Source organism: Mauremys mutica, chromosome 6, assembly GCF_020497125.1.
Source record: "Mauremys mutica isolate MM-2020 ecotype Southern chromosome 6, ASM2049712v1, whole genome shotgun sequence".
Lineage (NCBI taxonomy): Eukaryota > Metazoa > Chordata > Testudines > Geoemydidae > Mauremys > Mauremys mutica.
In genome coordinates this window covers 230,033-253,743 of record NC_059077.1, presented here as the reverse complement: position 1 = coordinate 253,743, position 23,711 = coordinate 230,033, and the positions used below count along the sequence as shown (strand labels likewise).

The following is a 23,711-nucleotide window of genomic DNA, read 5'->3' as shown; positions in this document are numbered from 1 at the left end:
CGGCTGCTGCCAGCTAAAAATCTAGAGCAACTGGGGATCCAAAAAGACCTCAGGTTACAAGCCTTGGAAGTGATGGAGGGATCCTGTTAATCCAGGAGCAACATACTCTCTACCACATCTTCTAGCTGCCTTCCTTGTAATTTCAGTCTCTCCTGTGCGGAGTTGCAGAAGCTGCCCTGGTCGATAATCTAGTTTTCTGCAGACACTGAGTAAATCACTCCCCTATGTTGGGGGCTGGGAGAGATGGAAATACAGAGCTGGGAGTCCTCAGCCTGTGGTCGCTGCAACATGCACTTCCTCACCTCTCTCTGATGATCCCATATACACATTCAACAATAGCAGTGTGACAGAATATACCACCGCATTCACATCCTAAACACTCCTGTAATAACGCTGTACAAAGTATGCTTCATAAAGTACTATTTGAAAACTCATAATTTGCTGGCCAGTATTGTCCTTGTAAAATATGTGTTGCAACACTGTCTATGATGTTATAAGATTCCCCTGTACGGTGTTAACACATGTTCCAAACTCCACAGCCCTGCCTACACAGAAGTTGGTTTTGCTTAATATGCATTTAAGCTGTAAGCAGAGTCATCAAGCAGGAAGGGAAGACAAAGGATGTTCAAACAGGTGAAAAAAACAGCAAGGAACATCCTTCCATGTAGACTCTTTGGCTCCTGGTTCTCAGCTGGAAATGTTTTTCCAAGAGGGAGACTGGAACTGTAAAAACGAGGGACAAACACCTCAAGCCAACCTTATCTCTCCATCTGTCACATTCACTGTACCTGAAGAGGCAAAGAACGCAGCCATTGGACTGGGGGAGGGGTCTAGACCTACAGAGTTTGGTTAGTAAGACTATTGAAAGCATGTGGTGAGAAAACTTTGCTGTGAATCTAATGCAGTTTGTTAAGTTAGACCCCAGTAAGCATTTTATATTTCTATGAAGGAGACAGAACAAGGAGTAATGGTCTCAAGTTGCAGAGGGGGAGGTTTAGGTTGGATATTAGGAAAAACTTTTTCACTAGTAGGGTGGTGAAGCACTGGAATGGGTTACCTAGGGAGGTGGTGGAATCTCCTTCCTTAGAGGTTTTTAAGGTCAGGCTTGACAAAGCCCTGGCTGGGATGATTAGTTGGGGATTGGTCCTGCTTTGAGCAGGGGGTTGGACTAGATGACCTCCTGAGGTCTCTTCCAACCCTGAGATTCTATGATTCTATGATTTATTTTTCTTGCAATCACTTCTGAGTTTTATGCCTTATTACTTGCACTCACTTAAAATCTCTCTTTGCAGTTAATAAACTTGTTCTATTGTTTTATCTAATCTAGTGTGTTCAAGTTGAAGTGTCTGGGTAACTCCATTTGGGGTGGCAAATTGTCTGCATATTATTCCCTTAAAGGAATAACAGACTGAATATATTCGTACTGTCCAGGGCTGGGCAATACAGAACATACGTGTCTGGGGGGAAATTTGGGAGTGGGAGTGTGTTGGAATCTCTCTGTGGTGACTTTAAGGCTGGTAAGAGCCAAGGTGTGGCTGGCTGGCTGGAGCACACATAGATGTGGCTGGAAGTGACTTACATGCTGGAGGCTGTGAGCAGTCCATGCTGGGGGCTACAGCAGCAGAGCACTGTAAAGGGCACCCCAGGTTACTGGGCAGAGGTGACACAGCTACTCACTGGTCTGGATTGTACCCTGGTATGTCACAGGGTGACAAGATAGGACCCCTGCCTTGGGGCAGATAAGCAATCTCTCAAAAGAATGGAGCAGAGCCACTTGAACACCCTGACAACTCTTGCTAGGAGCTTCAGACAGATCAGCAAAGCCTTGTGGCCAGCGGTGTCATAGGCAGCAGATAGAATCAGCTCGGACACCTGACGCTCATCCATCACCAGGCTGACGCGGACCTGATGGGAGTCAGAGACCTGAACAATCCAGATATTGCTGGAGATGCTTTACCACAACCTCCTCAACAATCTTGCCCCAACAGGGGAGATTTGGGACATGGCTAGGCAGACTGTCTGTGCCAAGGGATGGTTTCTGCAGCAAGGTCTAACTTGCTGAGAGAAGCCAGCTCCTTGCCCTCTCTTAGGAGATGACTGTCAATGATTCACAACAGTGACATCAACACCTCTCCACTGGCTCTCACCAGCCAGGTGGGGCATGGCTCTCACCCACTGCCTGTACATCCACTAGATATGCATTAGTCAAACAAAGTTATTGGGCCCAATACAGGAGTAGCTGCTTAAAATTCTCTGACCTCTTCTGTACAGGAGGTCATCCTAGATGAGCTAATAGTCCCTTCTGGCCTTACAATCTATGAATCCCCCAGCACCACAGCTAGCATCATAGGCTGACACTCTCTAAGGTGCCACAAGGACTCCTTGTTGTTTTTGCTGATACAGACTAACACGGTTACCACTCTGAATCAAGCAGAGAAGACTGTCCCCACCACTCCTAGAGAACCAGCTGTGCCTCTGTGGAGGCAGCGAACACTGGCCTGAGCTGCTCTTAATTCAGTCTTACCCTCTGAGTCTCCAGATCCCAAAAGTCTCAGGAACCTTGGATTTCAAGTTCACACATTTGCATTCGTTAGAGGAGCCAGTGGCCACTCACTGTCCTTGTTCAAAGACTTTGCTTCCAGAATCTTGCCTTTTCTCCAGCACTGATTTTCTCCTCTATGCCTCCCTCCAATCCTGCCACTCTGCCGCAGCTCTTGACCCCTGGAACAGCCTTCCTGTCTGGCCATCTTGTATCAGAGGTCACTTCCTCCCCAGTGCCCTCTCTGTCCTCCCCGTGCCCTCTCTAATCCATCTCACATCTGTACTACAGCTACAATACCCTCCCTCTCCTGCTGCTTAGACTATGTCAGCCTTGCTCAAACCCCATCATTGGCTGCTCTTTCCTCCCACATCAAGTCCCAGCTCTTCTACCTCACCTGCACAGCTCTGCCCCTTGCTTTTCTCTCTCCTCACTACCCCTGCTGCACCCCAATGCTACCTGCTCAGTGCCTCCCCACTGGCACTATCTGCTCCTGGGTCCCTGCTCAGACCCACAAGCTGTACATGCAGCTGAACAAAGCAGAGCGCCGATTAACTTGCCGTAACCCTCATTCTCTCCTACTCCCCACACCCAGCTGTTGTCATATGCTGTGGCTTTTAACAGACTGAACTCCTCAGGGCAGGACATGGTTATTGCCTCTGACGCACTCTGCTCACCCCAGTGCCACCGAAACAAAAGCCTATGCTGAAAATGCAGCTTTCCTCCCCTCCCTGGTCTCCCTATGGTGCAGACTCCCAGAAGCCCCTCTAGCTTTTGCTGGCAGCTGCTCTCCCATTTTACCCTCCACTCCCAAATCTGTGTAGGTGCTGGTCCAGGGAGACTCTCCAAGCAGCCACAGGTGCAATGAGATGAAATGGCTCCTCTGTTCCTCTGACTTCCCTAGGGAAGCTGCATCTACCACCTGCCCCGCTGCAGAGGCCCCGCTCTTACCATGTCACTCTTGCTGTGGGCCCCGCTGCCTTCAGTTCTGGGGCTTCCGCTCGGCATAGGAACCATTTGAGGAGTGGGACGAAAACTGCAGGGCAAAGTAGATGCACAATGTCAGCCCCCTTGCCCAATCACACAGACACACAACCCCCTCTGCCATCCCACACTGGGGACCTCCCCACCAAAGCCCTGCAGGGCCCTGTGCTATTCATGCCCAGACGCTCTCACACCATCTGCTCTCCAAGAGTGAGGAAGTCTGAAACCTTGTAGTTCCCGGTGAATACATCCTTGATCCAGAGGCCACATAACCACAGGGCATGGAAAACGAGAAGCCTGGAAAACCTGCAACAGGGAGGAGACCACTGCCTTCCACTTCTAAGGAGCCCTCTTCCCCACTTGGTCCCCAGGCAAAGAGCTTCTAACTCACCTGCAGACACTCTGGACAGACAGGGTTTGCTGCGGTGACCAACGGATACAGGGTGGATGGACGGAACCTGCCGGCCTTCTTACCTGCTGGATTTCCCACATTGCCAATCGTATGGAGGGGTAGAGGCGAGGAATGGCCCGTCTGGCCACCCCAGCCTCACATGGGCTCGGCTCCTCGCCAGGGCTCAGCTGCTGCTCTTGGCACTTCTTTGATTTCATGAACCGCATGTGCTTGAGAACAGCAGTTGCTCCTGCATGTTGGGTGTGGCTGACAGCAGGTGCCCCATTAAGATCAGCCTGTTCCTTTTGAGGCTGCTTCTCTCCATCTGCTGGGCATGGGGCCAGGGTGTGGAATTTCAACTCCTCATAATCAGAGTCCCCATCACCTTTCTGAAGGAAAAAGGGCAGAATTCAGAAGACAGAGATCCACAGCTAGCTGCAGGAGTCTCCAAGTCAGCAGCCGGAAGTAAAATGCCCAGATGCAGCAGTCCCCAGGACATAAGAACATAAGAATGGCTGTACCAGGTCAGACCAAAGGTCCATCTAGCCCAGTATCTCTCTACCGACAGTGGCCAATGCCAGGTGCCCCAGAGGGAGTGAACCTAACAGGCAATGATCAAGTGATCTCTTGCCTGCCATCCATCTCCATCCTCTGACAGATAGAGGCTAGGGACACCATTCTTTACCCATCCTGGCTAATAGCCATTTATGGACTTAACCACCATGAATTTATCCAGTTTTCTTTTAAACATTGTTATAGTCCTAGCCTTCACAACCTCCTCAGGTAAGGAGTTCCACAAGTTGACTGTGCGCTGTGTGAAGAAGAACTTCCTTTTATTTGTTTTAAACCTGCTGCCTATTAATTTCATTTGGTGACCCCTAGTTCTTGTATTATGGGAATAAGTAAATAACTTTTCCTTATCCACTTTCTCAACATCACTCATGATTTTATATACCTCTATCATATCCAAGCGGAAAAGTCCTAGCCTCTTTAATTTTCCTCAGATGGGACCCTCTCCAAACCCCTAATCATTTTACTTGCCCTTTTCTGAACCTTTTCTAGTGCTAGAATATCTTTTTTGAGGTGAGGAGACCACATCTGTACACAGTATTCAAGATGTGGGCGTACCATGGATTTATATAAGGGCAATAATATATTCTCAGTCTTATTCTCTATCCCCTTTTTAATGATTCCTAACATCCTGTTTGCTTTTTTGACCGCCTCTGCACACTGCGTGGACATCTTCAGAGAACTATCCACGATGACTCCAAGATCTTTTTCCTGACTCATTATAGCTAAATTAGCCCCCATCATGTTGTATGTATAGGTGGGGTTATTTTTTCCAATGTGCATTACTTTACATTTATCCACATTAAATTTCATTTGCCATTTTGTTGCCCGATCACTTAGTTTTGTGAGATCTTTTTGAAGTTCTTCACAATCTGCTTTGGTCTTAAATATTTTGAGCAGTTTAGTATCATCTGCAAACTTTGCCACCTCACAGTTTACCCCTTTCTCCAGATCATTTATGAATAAATTGAATAGGATTGGTCCTAGGACTGACCCTTAGGGAACACCACTAGATACCCCTCTCCAGTCTGAGAATTTACCATTAATTCCTACCCTTTGTTCCCTGTCCTTTAACCAGTTCTCAATCCATGAAAGGACCTTCCCTTTTATCCCATGACAGCTTAATTTACGTAAGAGCCTTTGGTGAGGGACCTTGTGAAAGGCTTTCTGGAAATTTAAGTACTCTATGTCCACTGGATCCCCCTTGTCCACGTTTGTTGACCCCTTCAAAGAACTCTAATAGATTAGTAAGATACAATTTCCCTTTACAGAAACCATGTTGACTATTGCGCAACAGTTTATGTTTTTCTGTGTGTCTGACAATTTTATTCTTAACTACTGTTTCGACTAATTTGCCCGGTACCAACGTTAGACTTACCGGTCTGTAATTGCCAGGATCACCTCTAGAGCCCTTTTTAAATATTGGCGTTACATTAGCTAACTTCCAGTCATTGGGTACCAAAGCCAATTTAAAGGACAGGTTACAAACCTTAGTTAATAGTTCCACAACTTCACATTTGAGTTCTTTCAGAACTCTTGGGTGAATGCCATCGGGTCCCAGTGACTTGTTACTGTTGAGTTTATCAATTAATTCCAAAACCTCCTCTAGTGACACTTCAATCTGTGACAGTTCCTCATATTTGTCACCTACAAAAGCCAGCTCAGGTTTGGGAATCTCCCTAACATCCTCAGCCGTGAAGACTGAAGCAAAGAATCCATTTAGTTTCTCCGCAATGACTTTATCGTCTTTATGTGCTCCTTTTGTATTTCGATCGTCAAGGGGCCCCACTGGTTGTTTAGCAGGCTTCCTGCTTCTGATATACTTAAAAAACATTTTGTTATTACCTTTGGAGTTTTTGGCTAGCTGTTCTTCAAACTCCTCTTTGGCTTTTCTTATTACACTCTCGCACTTAAGTTGGCAGTGTTTGTGCTCCTTTCTATTTGCCTCACTAGGATTTGACTTCCACTTTTTAAAGGAAGTCTTTTTATCTCTCACTGCTTCTTTTACATGGTTGTTAAGTCATGGTGGCTCTTTTTTAGTTCTTTTACTGTGTTTCTTAATTTGGGGTTTACATTGAAGTTGGGCCTCTATTATGGTGTCTTTAAAAAGCGCCCATGCAGCTTGCAAGGATTTCACTTTAGTCACTGTACCTTTTAACTTTTGTTTGACTAACCCCCTCATTTTTGTATAGTTCCCCCTTTTGAAATTAAATGCCACAGTGTTGGGCTGTTGAGATGTTCTTCCCACCACAGGGATGTTAAATGTTATTATATTATGGTCACTATTTGCAAGCAGTCCTGCTATAGTTACCTCTTGGACCAGCTCCTGCGCTCCACTCAGGATTAAATCTAGAGTTGCCTCTCCCCTTGTGGATTCCCGTACCAGCTGCTCCGTGAAGCAGTCATTTAAAGTATCGAGAAATTTTATCTCTGCATTTCATCCTGAAGTGAAATGTTCCCAGTAAATATGGGGATAATTGAAATCCCCCACTATTATTGGGTTCTTAATTTTGATAGCCTCTCTAATTTCCCTTAGCATTTCATCATCACTATTACTGTCCTGGTCAGGTGGTCGATAACAGATCCCTAATGTTATATTTTTATTAGAGCATGACATTTCTATCCATAGAGATTCTATGGAACATGTGGATTCGCTTAAGATTTTTATTTCATTTGAATCTACATTTTCTTTCACATATAGTGCCACTCCTCCCCCTGCATGACCTGTTCTGTCCTTCCGATATATTTTGTACCCCGGAATGATTGTGTCCCATTGATTGCTCTCAGTCCACCAGGTTTCTGTGATGCCTATTATATCTATATCCTCCTGTATCACAAGGCACTCTAGTTCACCCAGCTTATTATTTAGACTTCTGGCATTTGTGTACAAGCACTTTAAAAACTTGTCCCTGTTCATTTTTCTGCCCTTTTCTGAAGTGCCAGATTCTTTTTTATGTGACTGTTTATCATCTGATCCGGCCCTTACATTATCCTCTTCCATCCTCTGCTCCCGACTATAACCTGGAGATTCTCGATCATCAGACTCTCCCCTAAGAGAAGTCTGTGTCCGATCCACATGCTCCTCTGCAGCAGTCGGCTTTTCCCCATCTCCTAGTTTAAAAACTGCTCTACAACCTTTTTAATGTTTAGTGCCAGCAGTCTGGTTCCACTTTGGTTTAGGTGGAGCCCATCTCTCCTGTATAGGCTCCTCCCATCCCAAAAGTTTCCCCAGTTCCTAATGAACGTAAACACCTTCTCTCTACACCATCGTCTCATCCACGCATTGAGACTCTGAAGGACACCCCCAGGAGTGCCCCTGCCTCCAGAACATCAATGAGGGGCTTGGGATGCAATGGAGCTGTGAGAACCGCTCCCCAGGATGGTAACTGGGGGGCAGAGACATAATGCACAGCTTGTAGAGATGCCCTGGGATGGCCAGGGATGCAATGGGAGCATCCCTCTTCCCCACCAAAATACTAACTTGCGTTGCTGTGCCTAGCTTTGCGGTTCTCAACTTATTTACCATTATGGGCCACATATGCAGCTCTCTCTGTTTTGTGTGGGCCACAGGCACACAATATATATACTACCTGTATGGCCTTTAGGATGTCATGTGGGCTGCAGCTGTGTGCTGACTGGGCCGTGGATCGAGAACCACTGGCCCAGCTGCTAGAGCTCCCTAGTGAATAAAGGTAGGAGGGGTCCGGGCTGCCTGACCAGTTGATAAAGTACTGGACATTTCCTATGGGAACACAAAGCAATACTACCATCGGGAAAACTCCATTAGCTCAAAGGGTACAGTCTGAGCCCTCCCACCCTTTGCCCATAAGTCACACCTGGAGTCCCCAACACCTACCAGCTCACAGGGCACAGTCAACGTCTCCATGAAGGGCTGGATTCCCACAGTTCGATGGTACTGGACCAGCGCGGTGAGCGAAGTGTGAGCTCGGTCCTCCCCCAGGATCACGTAGCGTGCATTGGGCTGCATCTCAATCATGTAATGTCTGCAGCGGCTCTCACCCCTACAGAACCAGACACAGTCACTGCTCTGGGCCCCAGAACCTCTCCAGGCCTTTCTGAGCAGCAGCATCTGCATTAGAGATGTGCCTAGAATGTTTTTGATGTTTTTCTACATTTTCAAATATCGATTTCAATTACAACACAGAATACAAAATGTACAGTGCTCACTTTATATTATTTTTGATTATAAATATTTGCACTTAAAAATGATAAACAAAAGTAGCACACCTCTACCGCGATATAACACGACCTGATATAATGCGGTTAAGCAGTGGGGAGCCCCGGGCCCTTTAAATCACCGCTGGAGCTCCGGCAGCTGGGCTCAGGCAATGATTTAAAGGGCCAGAGTCTCCGGCCGCTGCAGGGAGCCCTGGGCCCTTTAAATCCCCGTCCGAGCCCTGCTGCCAGAGTTCTGGCAGTGATTTAAAAGGTCCGGGGCTCCTCGCAGCAGCTGGCGCACCAGGCCCTTTAAATCACCGCTGGGGAAGCTGGTGCAGTCCGGGACGCCGAACCGGACCAAACCCAATATAACATGGTCTCACCTATAAGGCGGTGAGATTTTTTGGCTCCCGAGAACTGCGTTATATCAGGGTAGAGATGTATTTTTCAATTCACCTCCTACAAGTACTGTAGTGCAATCTCTATCATGAAAGTGCAACTTCAAATGTAGTTTTTTCTGTTACATAACTGCACTCAAAAACAAATCAATGTAAAACTTTAGAGCCTACAAGTCAACTCAGTCCTACTTCTTGTTCAGCCAATTGCGAAGAGAAACAAGTTTTTTTACATTTATGGGAGATAATGCTGCCCGCTTCTTAAATATGTCACCTGAAAGTGAGAACAGGCTTTCGCATGGCACTGTTGTAGCTAGCGTTGCAAGACATTTACATTCCGGATGTGCTAAAGATTCATATGCTTCTTCATGCTTTGGCCATCATTCCAGAAGACATGCTTCCATGCTGATGACGCTCGTTAAAAAAATGTGTTAATTAAATTTGTGACTGAACTCCTGGGGGAAAACTGCATGTCTACTGCTCTGTTTTACCCACATTCTGCCATAAATTCATGTTATAGCAGTCTCGGATGATGACCCAGCACAGGTTGTTCATTTTAGGAACACTTTCACTGCAAATCTGACAAAATGCAAAGAAGATACCAATGTGAAATTTCTAAAGATAGCTACAGCCCTCAACCCAAGATTTAAGAATCTGAAGGGCCTTTCAAAATCTGAGAGGTCAGATGCCACCAGCAGAAGGCTGATTTTCTTTTTTGGTGGTTTGGGTTCTGTAGTTTCCGTATCAGATACGGGGGCTACAATCATGAGAAATCCCCTAGCTACCACCAGAGCTGGAACAAGGTCAGTACCAGGGGAAAGGATTGTGCCCAGACTAGAAAGGCATCCAGTCTGTGATAGAAGCTTATTGAAACATCTCTCAGGGTGAGATTTTATCTGTATTCAGCTTTCTTACTGTATTAGGCTTAGATTTGCGTGTTTTATTTTATTTTGTTTGGTAATTCACTTTGTTTTGTCTGTTACTACGTGGAACCACTTAAATCCTTCTTTCTGTATTTAATAAAATCACTTTTTAACTTATTAATTAACCCAGAGTACGTATTAATATTAATCTCTCTATCAGTATTATAGAGGGCGAACAATTTATGAGTTTACCGTGTATAAGCTTTATACAGGGTAAAACGGATTTATTTCGGTTTGGACCCCATTGGGAGTTGCGCATCTGAGTGTTAAAGGCAGGAACACTTCTTAAGCTGCTTTCAATTAAGTCTGCAGCTTTGGGGCTCGTGGTTCAGACCCTGGGTCTGTGTTGGAGCAGACTGGAGGGTCTGGCTCAACAAGACAGGGTGCTGGAGTTCCAAGCTGACAGGGAAAGCAGGGGCGGAAGTAGTCTTGGCACATCAGTTTGCAGCCCCAAAGGGGTTTCTGTGATCCAACCCGTCACAGTCGGCTACAACAGTGCCATGTGAATACCTGTTCTCACTTTCTGGTGACACTGTAAATAAGAAGAGGGCAGCATTATCTACTGTAAATGTAAACAAACTTGTCTGTCTGAGTGATTGGCTGAATGAGATGTAGGCCTGAGTGGACTTGTAGGTGCTAAAGTTTTACAATGTTTTATTTTAGAATGTAGGGTTTTTTTTACATAATTCTACATTTGTAAGTTTAACTTTCATGATGAAGAGGAGAAAGGAAGACCTTTCATTCTGTCCACTTCTGCCATGAATAACTGGATGGACCTTCGGAATGGTTTCGTTCTCTTGATATAGAAGGCTAGCACTCTGCAGACATCCAGTGAGTGAAGTCTCTGCTTCCTGGTGCTGGAATGACTGTTCTCAGTGGTAGAAGATGACAGAACAAGGAGTAATGGTCTCAAGTTGCAGAGGGGGAGGTTTAGGTTGGACATTAGGAAAAACTTTTTCACTAGTAGGGTGGTGAAGAACTGGAATGGGTTACCTAGGGAAGTAGTGGAATCTCCTTCCTTACAGGTTTTTAAGGTCAGGCTTGACAAAGCCCTGGCTGGGATGATTTAATTGGGTTTGGTCCTGCTTTGAGCAGGGGGTTGGACTAGATGACCTCCTGAGGTCCCTTCCAACCCTGAGATTCTATGATTCTATGAATGCGGTTTAGGGTAGAATATAGGGAGGAAGATTTCCTGGTTGATATGAAATTGAGACACACCCTTTCAGAGAAAAGCCAGGTGAGGCCTGAGTTGAACCTTGTCCTTATAGAATACAGTGTAAGGGGGCACTGATGTTAGGGCCCTGAGTTCTCACACCCTCCTAGCTGAGGTTATCGCTACCAGAAACACCACATTATATGAGAGATAGAGATGGGAGCATGTCGCCAAGGGCTCAAATGGCAATCCCGTAAATCTGGAAAGGGCCAGATTGAGGTCCCAAGCTGGGATAGGCTGTCAGATCTGCGGGTATAGCCTGTTGACCATCAGATTCTCAAAGACCGAGCATCCCTCTGCGCCTGGGCGGAAAGCAGAGATGGAGGCCAAGTGAATCCTTATTGACAACATGGACAGCTCCTGCTGCTTTAAGATGGAGAAGATAATCCGTTGTAAGTGGCACCGAGGCGAGTGTCGGGGACGAGAGGTGCTGCTCTGACCAGACTGAAAACCTCTTCCACTTGGCAAGGTAGGTAGCTCTTGTGGAAGGTTTTCTGCTGCCAAGGAGAACTTGTCTGGCTTGATCAGAGCAGGAGAGCTCCCCTGCGATCAGCCATGGAGCTTCCATGCTGTGAGGTGGAGCGACTCGAGGTTTGGATGTTGGAGGCAGCCATGATCCTGCATTTTTAGGTCTGGGAAGAGTGGCAGGGTGACCAGAGTTTCCATGGACATTTCCAGGAGTGATGTGTACCAGTGCTAGTGGGGCCAGGCTGGAGCTATCAATATCACCAAAGCTTGGTCCCTGCGAATCTTGAGGAGCACCTTGTGAACGAGAGGGACAGGTGGGAACGTGTATAGGAGATGGCCTCCCCATGGGAGGAGGAAAACGTCTGCGATGGAGCCCAGGCTGTGACTCAGGAAGGAGCAGAATCGCTGACACTTCCTGTTGCATCGCGTAGCAAACAGGTCTATTTGGGGAACGCCCCACTGATGGAAAATTGATTTTACTATGTCTGGGCAAAGGGACCACTTGTGGCAGTGAAACGACCTGCTGAGATGGTCTGCCAGCTTGTTCTGTATTCCAGGGAGGTACGATGCTTGAAGGTGTATCAAGCGCTCTACACAGAAGTCCCACAGCATGAGGGATTCCTGGCACAGGAGAGAGGAGCGTGCACCCAAGTTTGTGGATGTAAAACATTGCTGTGGTGTCGTCTGTCAGGACTAGGGTGACCAGATCGCAAGAGTGAAATATCAGGACACATTGGGCGAGTGGTGGTGGGCGGGGGGGGAGGGAGCGCAGACGACAACGACAGACGCAGGTGCACAGAGCCATGAGAGGGGGCCCTAGGAAGCTGTGAGAGGGGTTGTATGGCCCCTGCTGCAGCCCGCCCACAAGCCACAGGGCAAGGACACCTATTGAATTCAATGAGAAATTTGCATGTGAATTGATGTACCTAGTTCTGAGATTATAAAGCCAGAAGGGATCCGGTGATCACCTGGTCTCACCGCCTGTATAGCACAGGCAGAATAATTCCTAGAGAATAGCTTTTAGAAAAAGCGTTTAGAAAAACACCATGACCCTTAGTATATCGTTGATCGTTAATTACTCTCACCATTGAAAAGGTATGCCTTCTATCCAGTCTGAATTTGTCTAGCTGCAACTTATTTGTTCCCCATGTAGATACTTACAGTCTATAACCAAGTCACTTCTTAACCTTCTTTTTGTTAAGCTAAATAGATTGAGGTCCTTGAGGAGATCACTATAAGGCAGGTTTTATAATCCTTTAATCAGTCTTGCAAAGAATCCTGTGGCACCTTATAGACTAACAGACGTTTTGCAGCATGAGTTTTCGTGGGTGAATACCCACTTCTTCAGATGCAAGTACTTGCATCTGAAGAAGTGGGTATTCACCCACGAAAGCTCATGCTGCAAAACGTCTGTTAGTCTATAAGGTGCCACAGGATTCTTTGCTGCTTTTACAGATCCAGACTAACACGGCTACCCCTCTGATACTTAATCAGTCTTGTGACTCTTCTCTGAACACTCTCCAATTCATCAATATCCTTCTTAAATTGTGCACACCAGAACTGGACACAGGATTCCAGCAGTGGTTGCACCAGTGCCAAATACAGAGATAAAATAACCTCTCTACTCCTGCTTGAGATTCCCCTATTTAGGCATCTGGTCACCGTATTTCTGTATGCATTTCCCCAGGTTTTTTTTATAAAAATCAAAACTGAACTGTCCCAGAAATTCTGTCATGTGGAATCATCGTGAACCTTGCATGGCTCCAACCCTGCCGATGAACCTTTAGATCCACTGCACAGACTTCTGCCACTAGAGCTAATGGAGTAAGTGATGGCAGAGGCAGTAGGTTGTCATCCTATACGTGATAGATCAGCTCTATAGGGGAATGAGACACTTTTTTTGCCACTGGGTTTCACAGATATCTGCTGCTGACAGAAGAGGAACTGTGAAACTCAGGAATCTTGGGTCTATTCCAGGCTCCTGAACGGAGTGGTCTCTAGTAGTCAAAGACATTTCTTCCCCATCCCCTCCAGTCTATGTTTATCCTATTGCCGTCTAACCCCTCCAGCTCCTCATCTGATTTCAACTGCCCCCCACTACCGCTCTGGATTCCTTGTCCCTGTTTCCTGGTCCTGTCTCACTCTCCTCTCTCCCCGTCCCCATCCCTCAGATGGGATGTTCGTTCCAGACTGGAAAAATTATAACAGTTCCCAACATTCCAACACTTCCCATTCTAAATTTTTGGTTGCTTAACTATAGGCTAGCTCTGCCTACAACAAAGCATATTCAGAACCTCTGATTAAAGGGATTATAAGTGTAGCAACCTCCATCATAGCTAGTCACCAAAGATTGAACCCGAGCCATCCAGACTTAAAAGCATGAGCTTCTACTATTAGGGGGCTGGAGCACATGACTTATGAGGAGAGGCTGAGGGAACTGGGATTGTTTAGTCTGCAGAAGAGAAGAATGAGGGGGGATTTGATAGCTGCTTTCAACTACCTGAAAGGGGGTTCCAAAGAGGATGGATCTAGACTGTTCTCAGTGGTAGAAGATGACAGAACAAGGAGTAATGGTCTCAAGTTGCAGAGGGGGAGGTTTAGGTTGGACATTAGGAAAAACTTTTTCACTAGTAGGGTGGTGAAGAACTGGAATGGGTTACCTAGGGAGGTGGTGGAATCTCCTTCCTTAGAGGTTTTTAAGGTCAGGCTTGACAAAGCCCTGGCTGGGATGATTTAGTTGGGTTTGGTCCTGCTTTGAGCAGGGGGTTGGACTAGATGACCTCCTGAGGTCCCTTCCAACCCTGAGATTCTATGATTCTACTACTTGAGTTCAAGATATAACTCCCTTAGCTGGTAGCTATACAGTTATCCTCTAAAAATCCACCAGAGGAGAGCACAAAACACATGTTGGACAGTGAATTACAAAAAGTGCCAAATATTATTATTAGACCTGCAATACTTTTCACAATGAACATCAGCGGGGGATAAACTGGGAGTTTAAGAATATTTGGAAAACAATTTTAGAACAACATTCAGTGCTGTGGTTTAAAAGAAAAAAACCTGTTAAAACTCATAACTTAGCAGCATTCAGTGTTTGAAAAAAACCAACTTCTAGGAGCTATGGGATACAAGTTAAGAATGTTGAAACAGGAGGATGTTATGCTTAGTTACCACTTGGGCAAGGCGGCGTTCTATGTAATACCTGCAAGATTTCACTGTAACATTTTACAATATAGAGCAGCGCAATGCTGAGTCCATTGACATTGCTGAGCAATTCATGCTGATTTTATTGCAGCCCACATCTTAATAGTTTTGAATACTGTAGATCACAATTTTCAGCTCAGTTGGTCTGAACATGCAGAGCTTTAAAATTGCTAGTCTCTAAACTGTATACTAACTACAATTTTATAAATCTGCATGTCAGAGAACAGTGTGTCAGTACTACTAGACAGTGGCACAAGGCAATTCAGTGTGAATCACAGAAATGTAGGACTGGAAGGGACATCAACAGGTCATCTAGTCAAACCCTGCACTGAGGCAGGACTGAGTAATAACAACTAGACCATCCTTGACAGGTGTTCGTCTAACCTCGTAAAAAACTCCGATGACTGCTATTCCATAACCTCTCTAGGTAATTTGTCCAGTGCTTAACTACCTTTACAGTTAGGAAGTTTTTCCTAATGTCTAACCTAAATCTCCCTTGCTACAATTTAAGCCCATTGCTTCTTTTTCCTGCATGTCCTGAGTGGGATGAGAGTGGGTCCAGGCAGTGGGATTGCAGGGAGGGAGGGAGGTCGAGGGAGTTGGTGGGTGTGTGGGGATGGACTGGGAGAAGCAGGGTGGAGGAACTGAGGGGGACAGGACTGGGACTGGGGGAGTTGGGGGGGGCTGAGGGGGATGGGACAGGACTGGGATGGGGGGAGTAGGGTAGGGGCTGAGGGGAGCATGAATGGGACAGGGTAGAGAGAGCTGTGTAGAGTGGGGCGGGGCGGGGGAGACAATGGGGCTGGGCTGGGGAGGGTTGGGGAGAGGGACAGGGTCTGGAGGGGATGAGACAGAGGGGAGCAGGACTGGAATGGGGGGAAGTTGAGGGGGTGGGATGACGGGGGAGGCTGAAGAAGAGATTTGGGGTAGGGCAAGGCTGAGGGCAGTGGGTTGGGGGGAGCAGGGAGACTGTGGGGGAGGCTGTTGGAACGGGGGCAGGGACTGAGGGCAGTGGGTTCAGGGTGGGAGGAACAGGGGGGACTGCGGGGGAGGCTGAGGGAACAGGGTCAGGGTGGGGGCTGAGGGCAGTGGGTTGGGTCTACACTGGCACCTCTCAGCATTGCTGTGCCGGGCGGCAGACCTGCACCAGTGCTACCCTGGCGATGGAAGAGTCCTCAGTGGAAATGCAGACTTCATGACACAGACCCTCCTTGTCACTTCAAACCTGGCGCTGCTCTGATCAGTCGCTAGGCTCTTGTCACTTTCACACCCATGCAGGGTATCTGGCTCTTTTTCAGTTCTCAGGTTAAGAAAAGCCTCTGCATTTTGTGAGGGCTTCAGCATTCACTTTCCTACTTGACAAACTGTCTGCCTGACACATTGCTCCCAGGGCATTCATCTTTATTCATTATTGGCAGGTCCATCAGATTAACAAGCAACACAGGGGAAAGCAACACAATGGTGTCATGGATTTTTAATTTTTCAAACCACTTTGGCCTCAACAGGGATAACAGCAAATCTGGACAGAGCAGATGGGTATCAGGATGGGTTTGGGTATTTATTATTATATTTTTTTTAAAGTGAAAATGTTTGGGTCTGAGCAAAGGCTGCAAACTTCCCTTTGGAAACCTCTGCTGATCTTTTGCCCCAGGGGCTACGACAGCCTGGAATCCGGGACAGATTTCCACATCCATGCAGGGTGAGATGAACGGGGGGAGGGGAGGGACTGTGGGGGAGGCAGAGGGAACAGGGTCGGGGGGGCTGAGGGCAGTGGATTGAGGGTGGGGGGCACAGGGGGGACTGCGGGAGAGGCTGAGGGAACAAGGTCAGGGTGGGGGCTGAGGGCAGTGGGTCTAAGGTGAGCCTCCCCAGAGGGACCTCCCAGGAGGCCAGGTGAGCCAGCAGTGCTTACCTGGAGCGGCTCCCAGGAAGCATTCAGCAGGCAGGTCCCTCCCAGTCCCTCTTGCTCCTTCCTAGGGTCGGGTCGGGGGGGGGGGGGGCTCTCTGCCCGGTGCCCGCTGCCTGCGTCTATAAGCCCCGCCCTGCTGCAGCACGCAGCGGAGCGAGACCTCCTTGCTGCCTCTCTGTGCGCCCGGGGCAGGGGGCTGGGCAGCAGGCCCTGTGGGCTGGCGCCGCTGAGCCGGGAGCTCAGCTGCGCGCTGTCCCAGGGCCCAGGGAGGAAAGGTGAATGGCGCCGGTGGCGCCAGCTTGCCGCGGTCCCCCTCATATAGGGTGACCAGACGTCCCGACCAATGTAAGGTCGGGACGCGGGACAAGTCCCCTAAAATCGGGACTGTCCCTATAATATCAGGATGTCTGGTCACCCTAGTCAGGACTGATACACATCTCCCTGCTAGGTGGACTCTGAAAGTCTGGCATGCCAGGCGCGCCGCTCTCAGCTCTCTGACATTGATGTGTAGAGCAAGATCCACCTGAGACCAGAGGCCTTGTGTTCTGAGATCTCCCAAATGTGCCCCTCAGCCCAAGTCTGACACATCTGTCACTAAGGAGAGGGATGGCGAAGGGGACCTCTGGATCTACTACCTGTGGGTCGAGCCACCACAGGAGGGAGTTGAGTACCAGGCGACACAGGGTTATAATCCTGTCCAAAGTGTCCCAGACTGGCCAATATACTGACACTAGCCACTACTGAAGTGGTTGAAGTCTGAGTCTGGCATGCTGTGCTACATAGATATAAGCCGCCAGGTGTCCCAGGAGCTTCAGGCAATTCCTTGCTGTGTTGTAGGGGAACTGCCTGAGACCCCGTATGATGTTGCCCAGGAACCGAAACCTCGCTTCTGGGAGGTATGCCCTGGCTTGTGTCAAGTGCAGTACTGCCCCTATAAACTCTATCCTCTGAACAGGGGACAGCATTGATTTCCCTTTGTTTAGAAGGAGACCCAGTTCGCCGAACGTCATTCTCATGAAGCCGATCTGTGCCTCCACTTGAGACCTGGAGCAGCCCTTGACCAGCCAGTCGTTGAGGTGCAGGAACACCTGTACCCGCCGCTTATGCAGGAACCCCGCCACAACTGCCATGCACTTGGTGAACACTCAAGGAGTCACTGACAGGCCGAACGGGACGACTGTGAACTGATAGTGGCTGTTGTTCACCACAAACCTGAGGTACTTTCTGTGGGGAGGAATTACTGCTACATGGAAGTACACGCCCTTCAAGTCGAGGGTGGCATACCAGTCTCCTGGATCCAGTGACGGGATAATGGAGGCCAAAGAGACCATGCAGAACTTGAGCTTCTTCACAAACTTGATGAGTTCTCGCGGGTCTAGGATGGGCCTGAGCCCACCCTTGGCTTTCGGTATTAGGAAATACCGGGAGTAGAAACCCTTGCCTCTTTGCTCCTGAGGAGCCTCTTCCACTGCCCCTAGAGAGAGGAGCGAGTGTATCTCCTGAATAAGGATTTGCTTGTGAGGGGGGTCCCTGAAGAGGGATGGGGAAGGGGGTTGGAAGGGCGGGAGGGCACAGAATTGGATGGAGTATCCCTTCTCTACCGTGCAGAGTACCGAGCGGTCCGAAGTTATACGGGATCATGGACAGTAGAAAGGAGATAGTCGGGACGAAAAGGTAAGGCAGGGTAGATCCAGTTCTTGCACTGGTACACCATCCTCGACTGTACCCTCAAAAGGCTGGTCTGGGGCCAGGAGGTGTCTTGCGCTGGCCAGAGCCCTGGCCAGAGGAAGGGTGCTGTCTTCTCCTGCCGTTCCTTTTCCTCCGCCGAGGAGCGTCCTGCCGGTTCTGTGGCTGGTAGAACCGTGAAGGAGGCTGAGGCCAAAAGTGCCGGGAGTGTGGAGGCCCAAGGACCTGAGGGTGACCCTTGAGTCCTTTAGACTGTGGAGTCTTTTATCCGTAATATCGGAAAATAGGGCTGAACCCTCGAAGAGGCAGTCCTGGATGGTTTGCTGAACCTCGTAGAGGAGACCAGAGACCTGCAACCAGGAACTCCTCATTGCAACTCCTGTGGCCGTTGTGTGGGAGGCCACATCTGCCACGGCCAATGCGACCTGTATAGAAGCGTGGGAAATCAGTTTTCCTTCCTCCACCAGTGCTGAGAACTCTGCACAAGAGTCCTGCGGCAGCAGCTCAGGAAACTTGGCCATCACACTGCAGGTGTTATGCGACTATCTGCGAACAACGGCCTGCTGGTTCGAAATGCAGAGCTGCAGCTCCCCAGTGGAGTAGACCTTCTTCCCAAAAAGGTCTAGTCTTTTAGCATCCCTATTTTTACAGGAGGGGTCCTGGTACTCACGCTGGTTAGCTGCATCAGCCACCAGGCAATGGAGGGTGGGTGGGTATATAGGTGCTCATATCCCTTTGAAGGGACAAAGTACCGCCTCTCATTTCTCTTGGCCATAGGAGACAGAGATGCCTGGGTCTGCCACAAGGTCTTTATGGTCTTGGTAATAGTCTTTATTAATGGCAAGGCAATATGAGACGGTCCGGAGGGGGCGAGGATGTCAAAAATCAGGTCGGCATGCTCTACCACCTCCTCCGCCTGGATCTCCAGGTTCTGGGCCACTCGTCGCAGAAGTTGTTGCAGGACTCTGTTATCCTCCAAGGCCAGGGCCATCAATGTCTGGGGAAGATGAAGAGGAAAGTCCTGGCAATGGGCCCTGCTCACTCCCCTAGGCACCCAGGGGGTCACACAGCACCCAGTACTGCTGTGCCACCAAGTCCATAACATGCGGTGCTGGGGCCACCGGAACTAGGATTATCAGTGCTGATGCCGGCGGTGCCCAGGTCATCGATGCCAGTGGTGCTGATGTCAGAAGAGTTGGTACTGGTGCCTCAGGCGAAGGTAGAAGTGTTGGTGGCGCCGCTGCTGGCAGTGTCGACATTGCTTGTGCAAAGATGAAGGACGCCGAAGACACTGTTTCGGACCCGGACCTTGATCCTTGGATTTGTCCCTGGCTCTGATGATATGCCCAGGGTGTCCAGATGGTTGCCACTGCGGTGGCCAAAGCGCCAGATAGGGATGGCAGTCACGGCAGGACCTAGACCTTCTGCTCCTGGTCCTATCGGAGCAGTAGGATTGTGCCTCCGAGGTCTCCGAGAAGGACCACCACAGAGGAGTGGTACTCTGCAGTGCTGGCAAGCGGTGCCAAGAGGGGACTGGTACTGGTACGGCTCCCCCACTTGGGTGGACTGTGCCAGGGAGAGGGGTGCTGGAGATGGAGATCGGTGCACCATCATCGCCGGCTTGCCCCTTGATGGGAACGGGGGCTGGGCGGTCACCGGCGACTTGTCTTTCCTCTGTGGGGAGGATGGCGCCATGAGGCATACAAGGTCCTGAGCCACCTTAAACACCTCTGGCATTGGTGCTTCTCACTGGAGTCTGTTTTGAAGATTTTTTTGTTGGAGTATTGCGACTTTGAGGTCTGTAATCGAGTGACCAGGCAGGTTGAAGTGTTCTCTGACTGATTTTTGAATGTTATAATTCTTGACATCTGATTTGTGTCCATTTTTCTTTTGCGTAGAGAAACTTCAAAAACAGACTCCAACAAGAAACTGCAGAATTGGAATTAATTTGCAAACTGGACACCATTAAATTAGGCTTGAATAAAGACTGGGAGTGGATGGGTCATTACACAAAGTAAAACCTATTTCCCCATGCTAATTTTTCCCCCTACTGTTACTTACACCTTCTTGTCAACTGTTGGAAATGGGCCATCCTGATCATCACTATAAAAGTTTTTTTTCTCCTCCTGATAATAACCCACCTTAACTGATTACTTTCGTTAGAGATACTATGGCAACACCCATTTTTTTTTCATGTCATCTGTGTCTATATATCTTCCTATTGTATTTTCCACTGCATGCATTTGATGAAGTGGGTTTTAGCCCACGAAAGCTTATGCTCAAATAAATCTGTTAGCCTCTAAAGTGCCACAAGTCCTCCTGTTCTTTTTGCTGATAAGACTAACATGGCCACCACTCTGAAACCTGAATATTGTTGTGATTTTTGCTGTAAGGGACCATCTATCACAAAGACAAGCTTCCCTGGGTGGCAAGATAGACTGGAGTGCCCAATGTGATGGTCTGTGACTCCAGGGTAAGGCTGTTATAGAGCTTGTGGAGTTCACTCTTGTTACTTGGTTGGTGAAACCTAATTATGGAACATCCAACCAATTTAGGGTTTGTGCCTTACTTCTTGACAGTCTGCCCTGAGCCAGGCATGCACTGTCAGGAACCAGTTGAGGTAGCTTGACATGGTTCTTGGCCCTACACTATTTAACATTTTTATCAATGACCTGGAACAAAATTATCACTGACAAAGTTTGCAGGTGACACAAACATTTGGGGAAATATAACTAATAAAAAGGGCTGGATTGGTTGGTAAGCTGGATGCAAGCAATGTGTGTTTCAATATGGCCAAATATGAATGTATATACCTAGGAACAAAGAACATAAGCCACATCTACAAGATGGGGGACTCTCCAGGGAAGCAGTGACTCTGAAAAAGATTTGGGGATTGTGGGGGATAATCAGCTGAACAGGAGCTTCCTGTGCGATGCTACGGCTAAAAGGGTTAACATGATCCTTGAATTCACTAACAAGGGAATTTCAAGCAGGAGTAGAGAGGTTTTACCACCTCTGTATTTGGCATTGGTGGTACCCCTACGAAAATACTGTTTCCATTTCTGATGTCCTCATTTCAAGAAAGATACCGATAAACTAGAGAGGGTTCAAAGAAAAGCCATGAGGATGGTTAAAGGATTGGAAAACATGCCTTATAGTGATAGACTCTAGGAGCTCAACCTGTTTAGTTTCTCACAGAGAAAGTTAAGGGTGACGTGATCACAGTTTATAAGTATCTACATGAGGAATAGAAATTTGATAATACAGGGCTCTTCAGCCTAACTGACAAAGGTACAACATCCAGTGGCTGGAAGCTGAAGTTAGACAATTTCAGACTGGAAACAAAGGTGCAAATTTTTGATAGTGAGAGTAATTAATCACTGGAACAATTTACCAGTGATCATGGTGGATTCTCTATCACTGACTATTTTAAGATTGGATGTTTTTCTAAAATATATGCTGTAGTTCAAACAGGCATTATTTTGGGGCAGTTCTCTAGCCTGTGTTAGGAGATCAGACTAGATGATCATAGTGGTCCCTTCTGGCCTTAGAATCTAGGATTCCTCACTAGCCCATTCTATCTTGCAGGCTTGTGCCCCTGCATCACTACCCTGCACTTTCCCTTGCATGTATCTGTCCAAAGGATCCCTTTCCATCACTCCCCTCTGAGTACATTCCTAGCCTACGCATCCCAACCACCTCCAGTCTGTCCCCATTCCAGGCAGCACCTCCTCCAGCCTGATCCCACAGTGCAGGACCCAGAAACAGCATCCTCTTCCCATCCAATATGGCACTTCCTCATGCAGTACCCACACCCACCATCCTCCACCTCCCATACAGCTGCATGTGGAGATAGATGGAGCATCCACACCAACTGCCCACCATCTCAGCTCCAGCTCCATCCATCCCTACATACAGCATCCACATCAACTGCCCACCTTCTCAGCTCCCCACACAGTGCCCATACTTAGCCTCTGCCTTTTACTGAGGATTACCTTGATTCATGAACTATGTATAGTAGCCGCAGGACATAAGCTGGAGGGGAGGCTATCTCTTCTTTATGGAGGCCCCAGAGTCCCCATCTGTCCCTCTGGGGTGTGTCTAGGGACCCAGGTCAGGGGTGTCTAAGCAACAGCCTCGGTATCTCAGTCCACAGAGAAAGCTGACGCACTGTGCTACAATTGCCCCATGCAGCCCATCACCAAGAGTTCTGGTAGAAGAAAAGCAGTGGGTGCGTTACCTGTATGACAGGGTGTAGCCTGGCCTGCTCTGACTGATTCGAACCAGGAAACAGCCCAGAGGCTTGTCCATCAGCAAGTTCTCAGCTTCCCTGAAAGCAAAGAGGAAAGATTTTAATCCGAGAGTCATCAATAAAACCCTGTACTCTCCCTGTTCAGGAGCCCCCATCCCTTTTTCACATCCTGGTAACACTCCCTCTATGGTGCAGCCAGCACTTATTCTCATTCTGTCCGCTTCACTTCAGGCACACTGTGCCAATGTAAGTACCATTCCCAGACCTGAGGAGGAGCTCTGTGTAGCTTGAAAGCTTGTCTCTCTCACCAACAGAAGTTGGTCCACCCACAATGTCTCTGAGACAAGACAGTCAGGGAATAAAGTGTGGGCTTTTGGAGGAAACTGGTTGCTCTCTTCTGGGACTGACAAAGGAGTCAGAAAGATAGAGCCTGAAATAGCTGGTGAATTGCTCTGGATTGACCATAATGGACCATGGTTTAACCTTTATTTCTGTATGCAACTGTAAGGACTTCAAATGCTGTGTTCCAGTTGACTAATACATCCTCCTCTGTTTTGAAAAGACTGTTTGGTGTCACTGAAAGCACTTGCTTGTGTGCATTACTCCCTGAAGAGTGTCCAAGTCGTTACCAGGAGTCTGTTTCAATTGGGTTTGCTGAACAGAGCTCCCAGCGTTAAACCGAGGCTCAGTCTAGGAGGCAGTGAAGCTGCACAGCCCAGCCTGAAGGAAGGCTCCTTGGGGGTCTGGCACACTGAAGGGGACTGCTTAAAGACTGGGCTGTAGCACAGATCCTGTGGATCTGTGACAACAGTATTGCCATATTGAACTCCACAAACAGAATTAAAATCACCTCCCTGCTCCTGTGTCTACACATCCCAGGATCCCTTTTAGCCACAGCAACATAATGGGAGCTCATGTTCAATTACTGGTGCCCTATGACCTCTAAATCCTTTACACAGTCACTGCTTCCCAGGACACAGTCCCTCATTCTGTAGGTA

The 23,711-nt window shown here is 48.1% G+C and overlaps 1 protein-coding gene across 1 annotated transcript in view; it reads right to left on the bottom strand.

The window, feature by feature from the left end:
* LOC123373220 (myosin-IIIb-like) overlaps positions 1-23,711 on the bottom strand; it is a 142,690-nt gene that overhangs the window by 5,303 nt on the left and 113,676 nt on the right. Inside the window, exons 26-29 of the mRNA XM_045022086.1 lie at positions 22,702-22,791; positions 8,341-8,506; positions 3,998-4,303; positions 3,491-3,575 (exon numbers count right to left, since the gene is read on the bottom strand). Of these exons, the coding sequence (XP_044878021.1) occupies positions 3,522-3,575; positions 3,998-4,303; positions 8,341-8,506; positions 22,702-22,791 (616 nt within the window). The 3' untranslated portion in view covers positions 3,491-3,521. The remainder of the gene's footprint in view (positions 1-3,490; positions 3,576-3,997; positions 4,304-8,340; positions 8,507-22,701; positions 22,792-23,711) is intronic.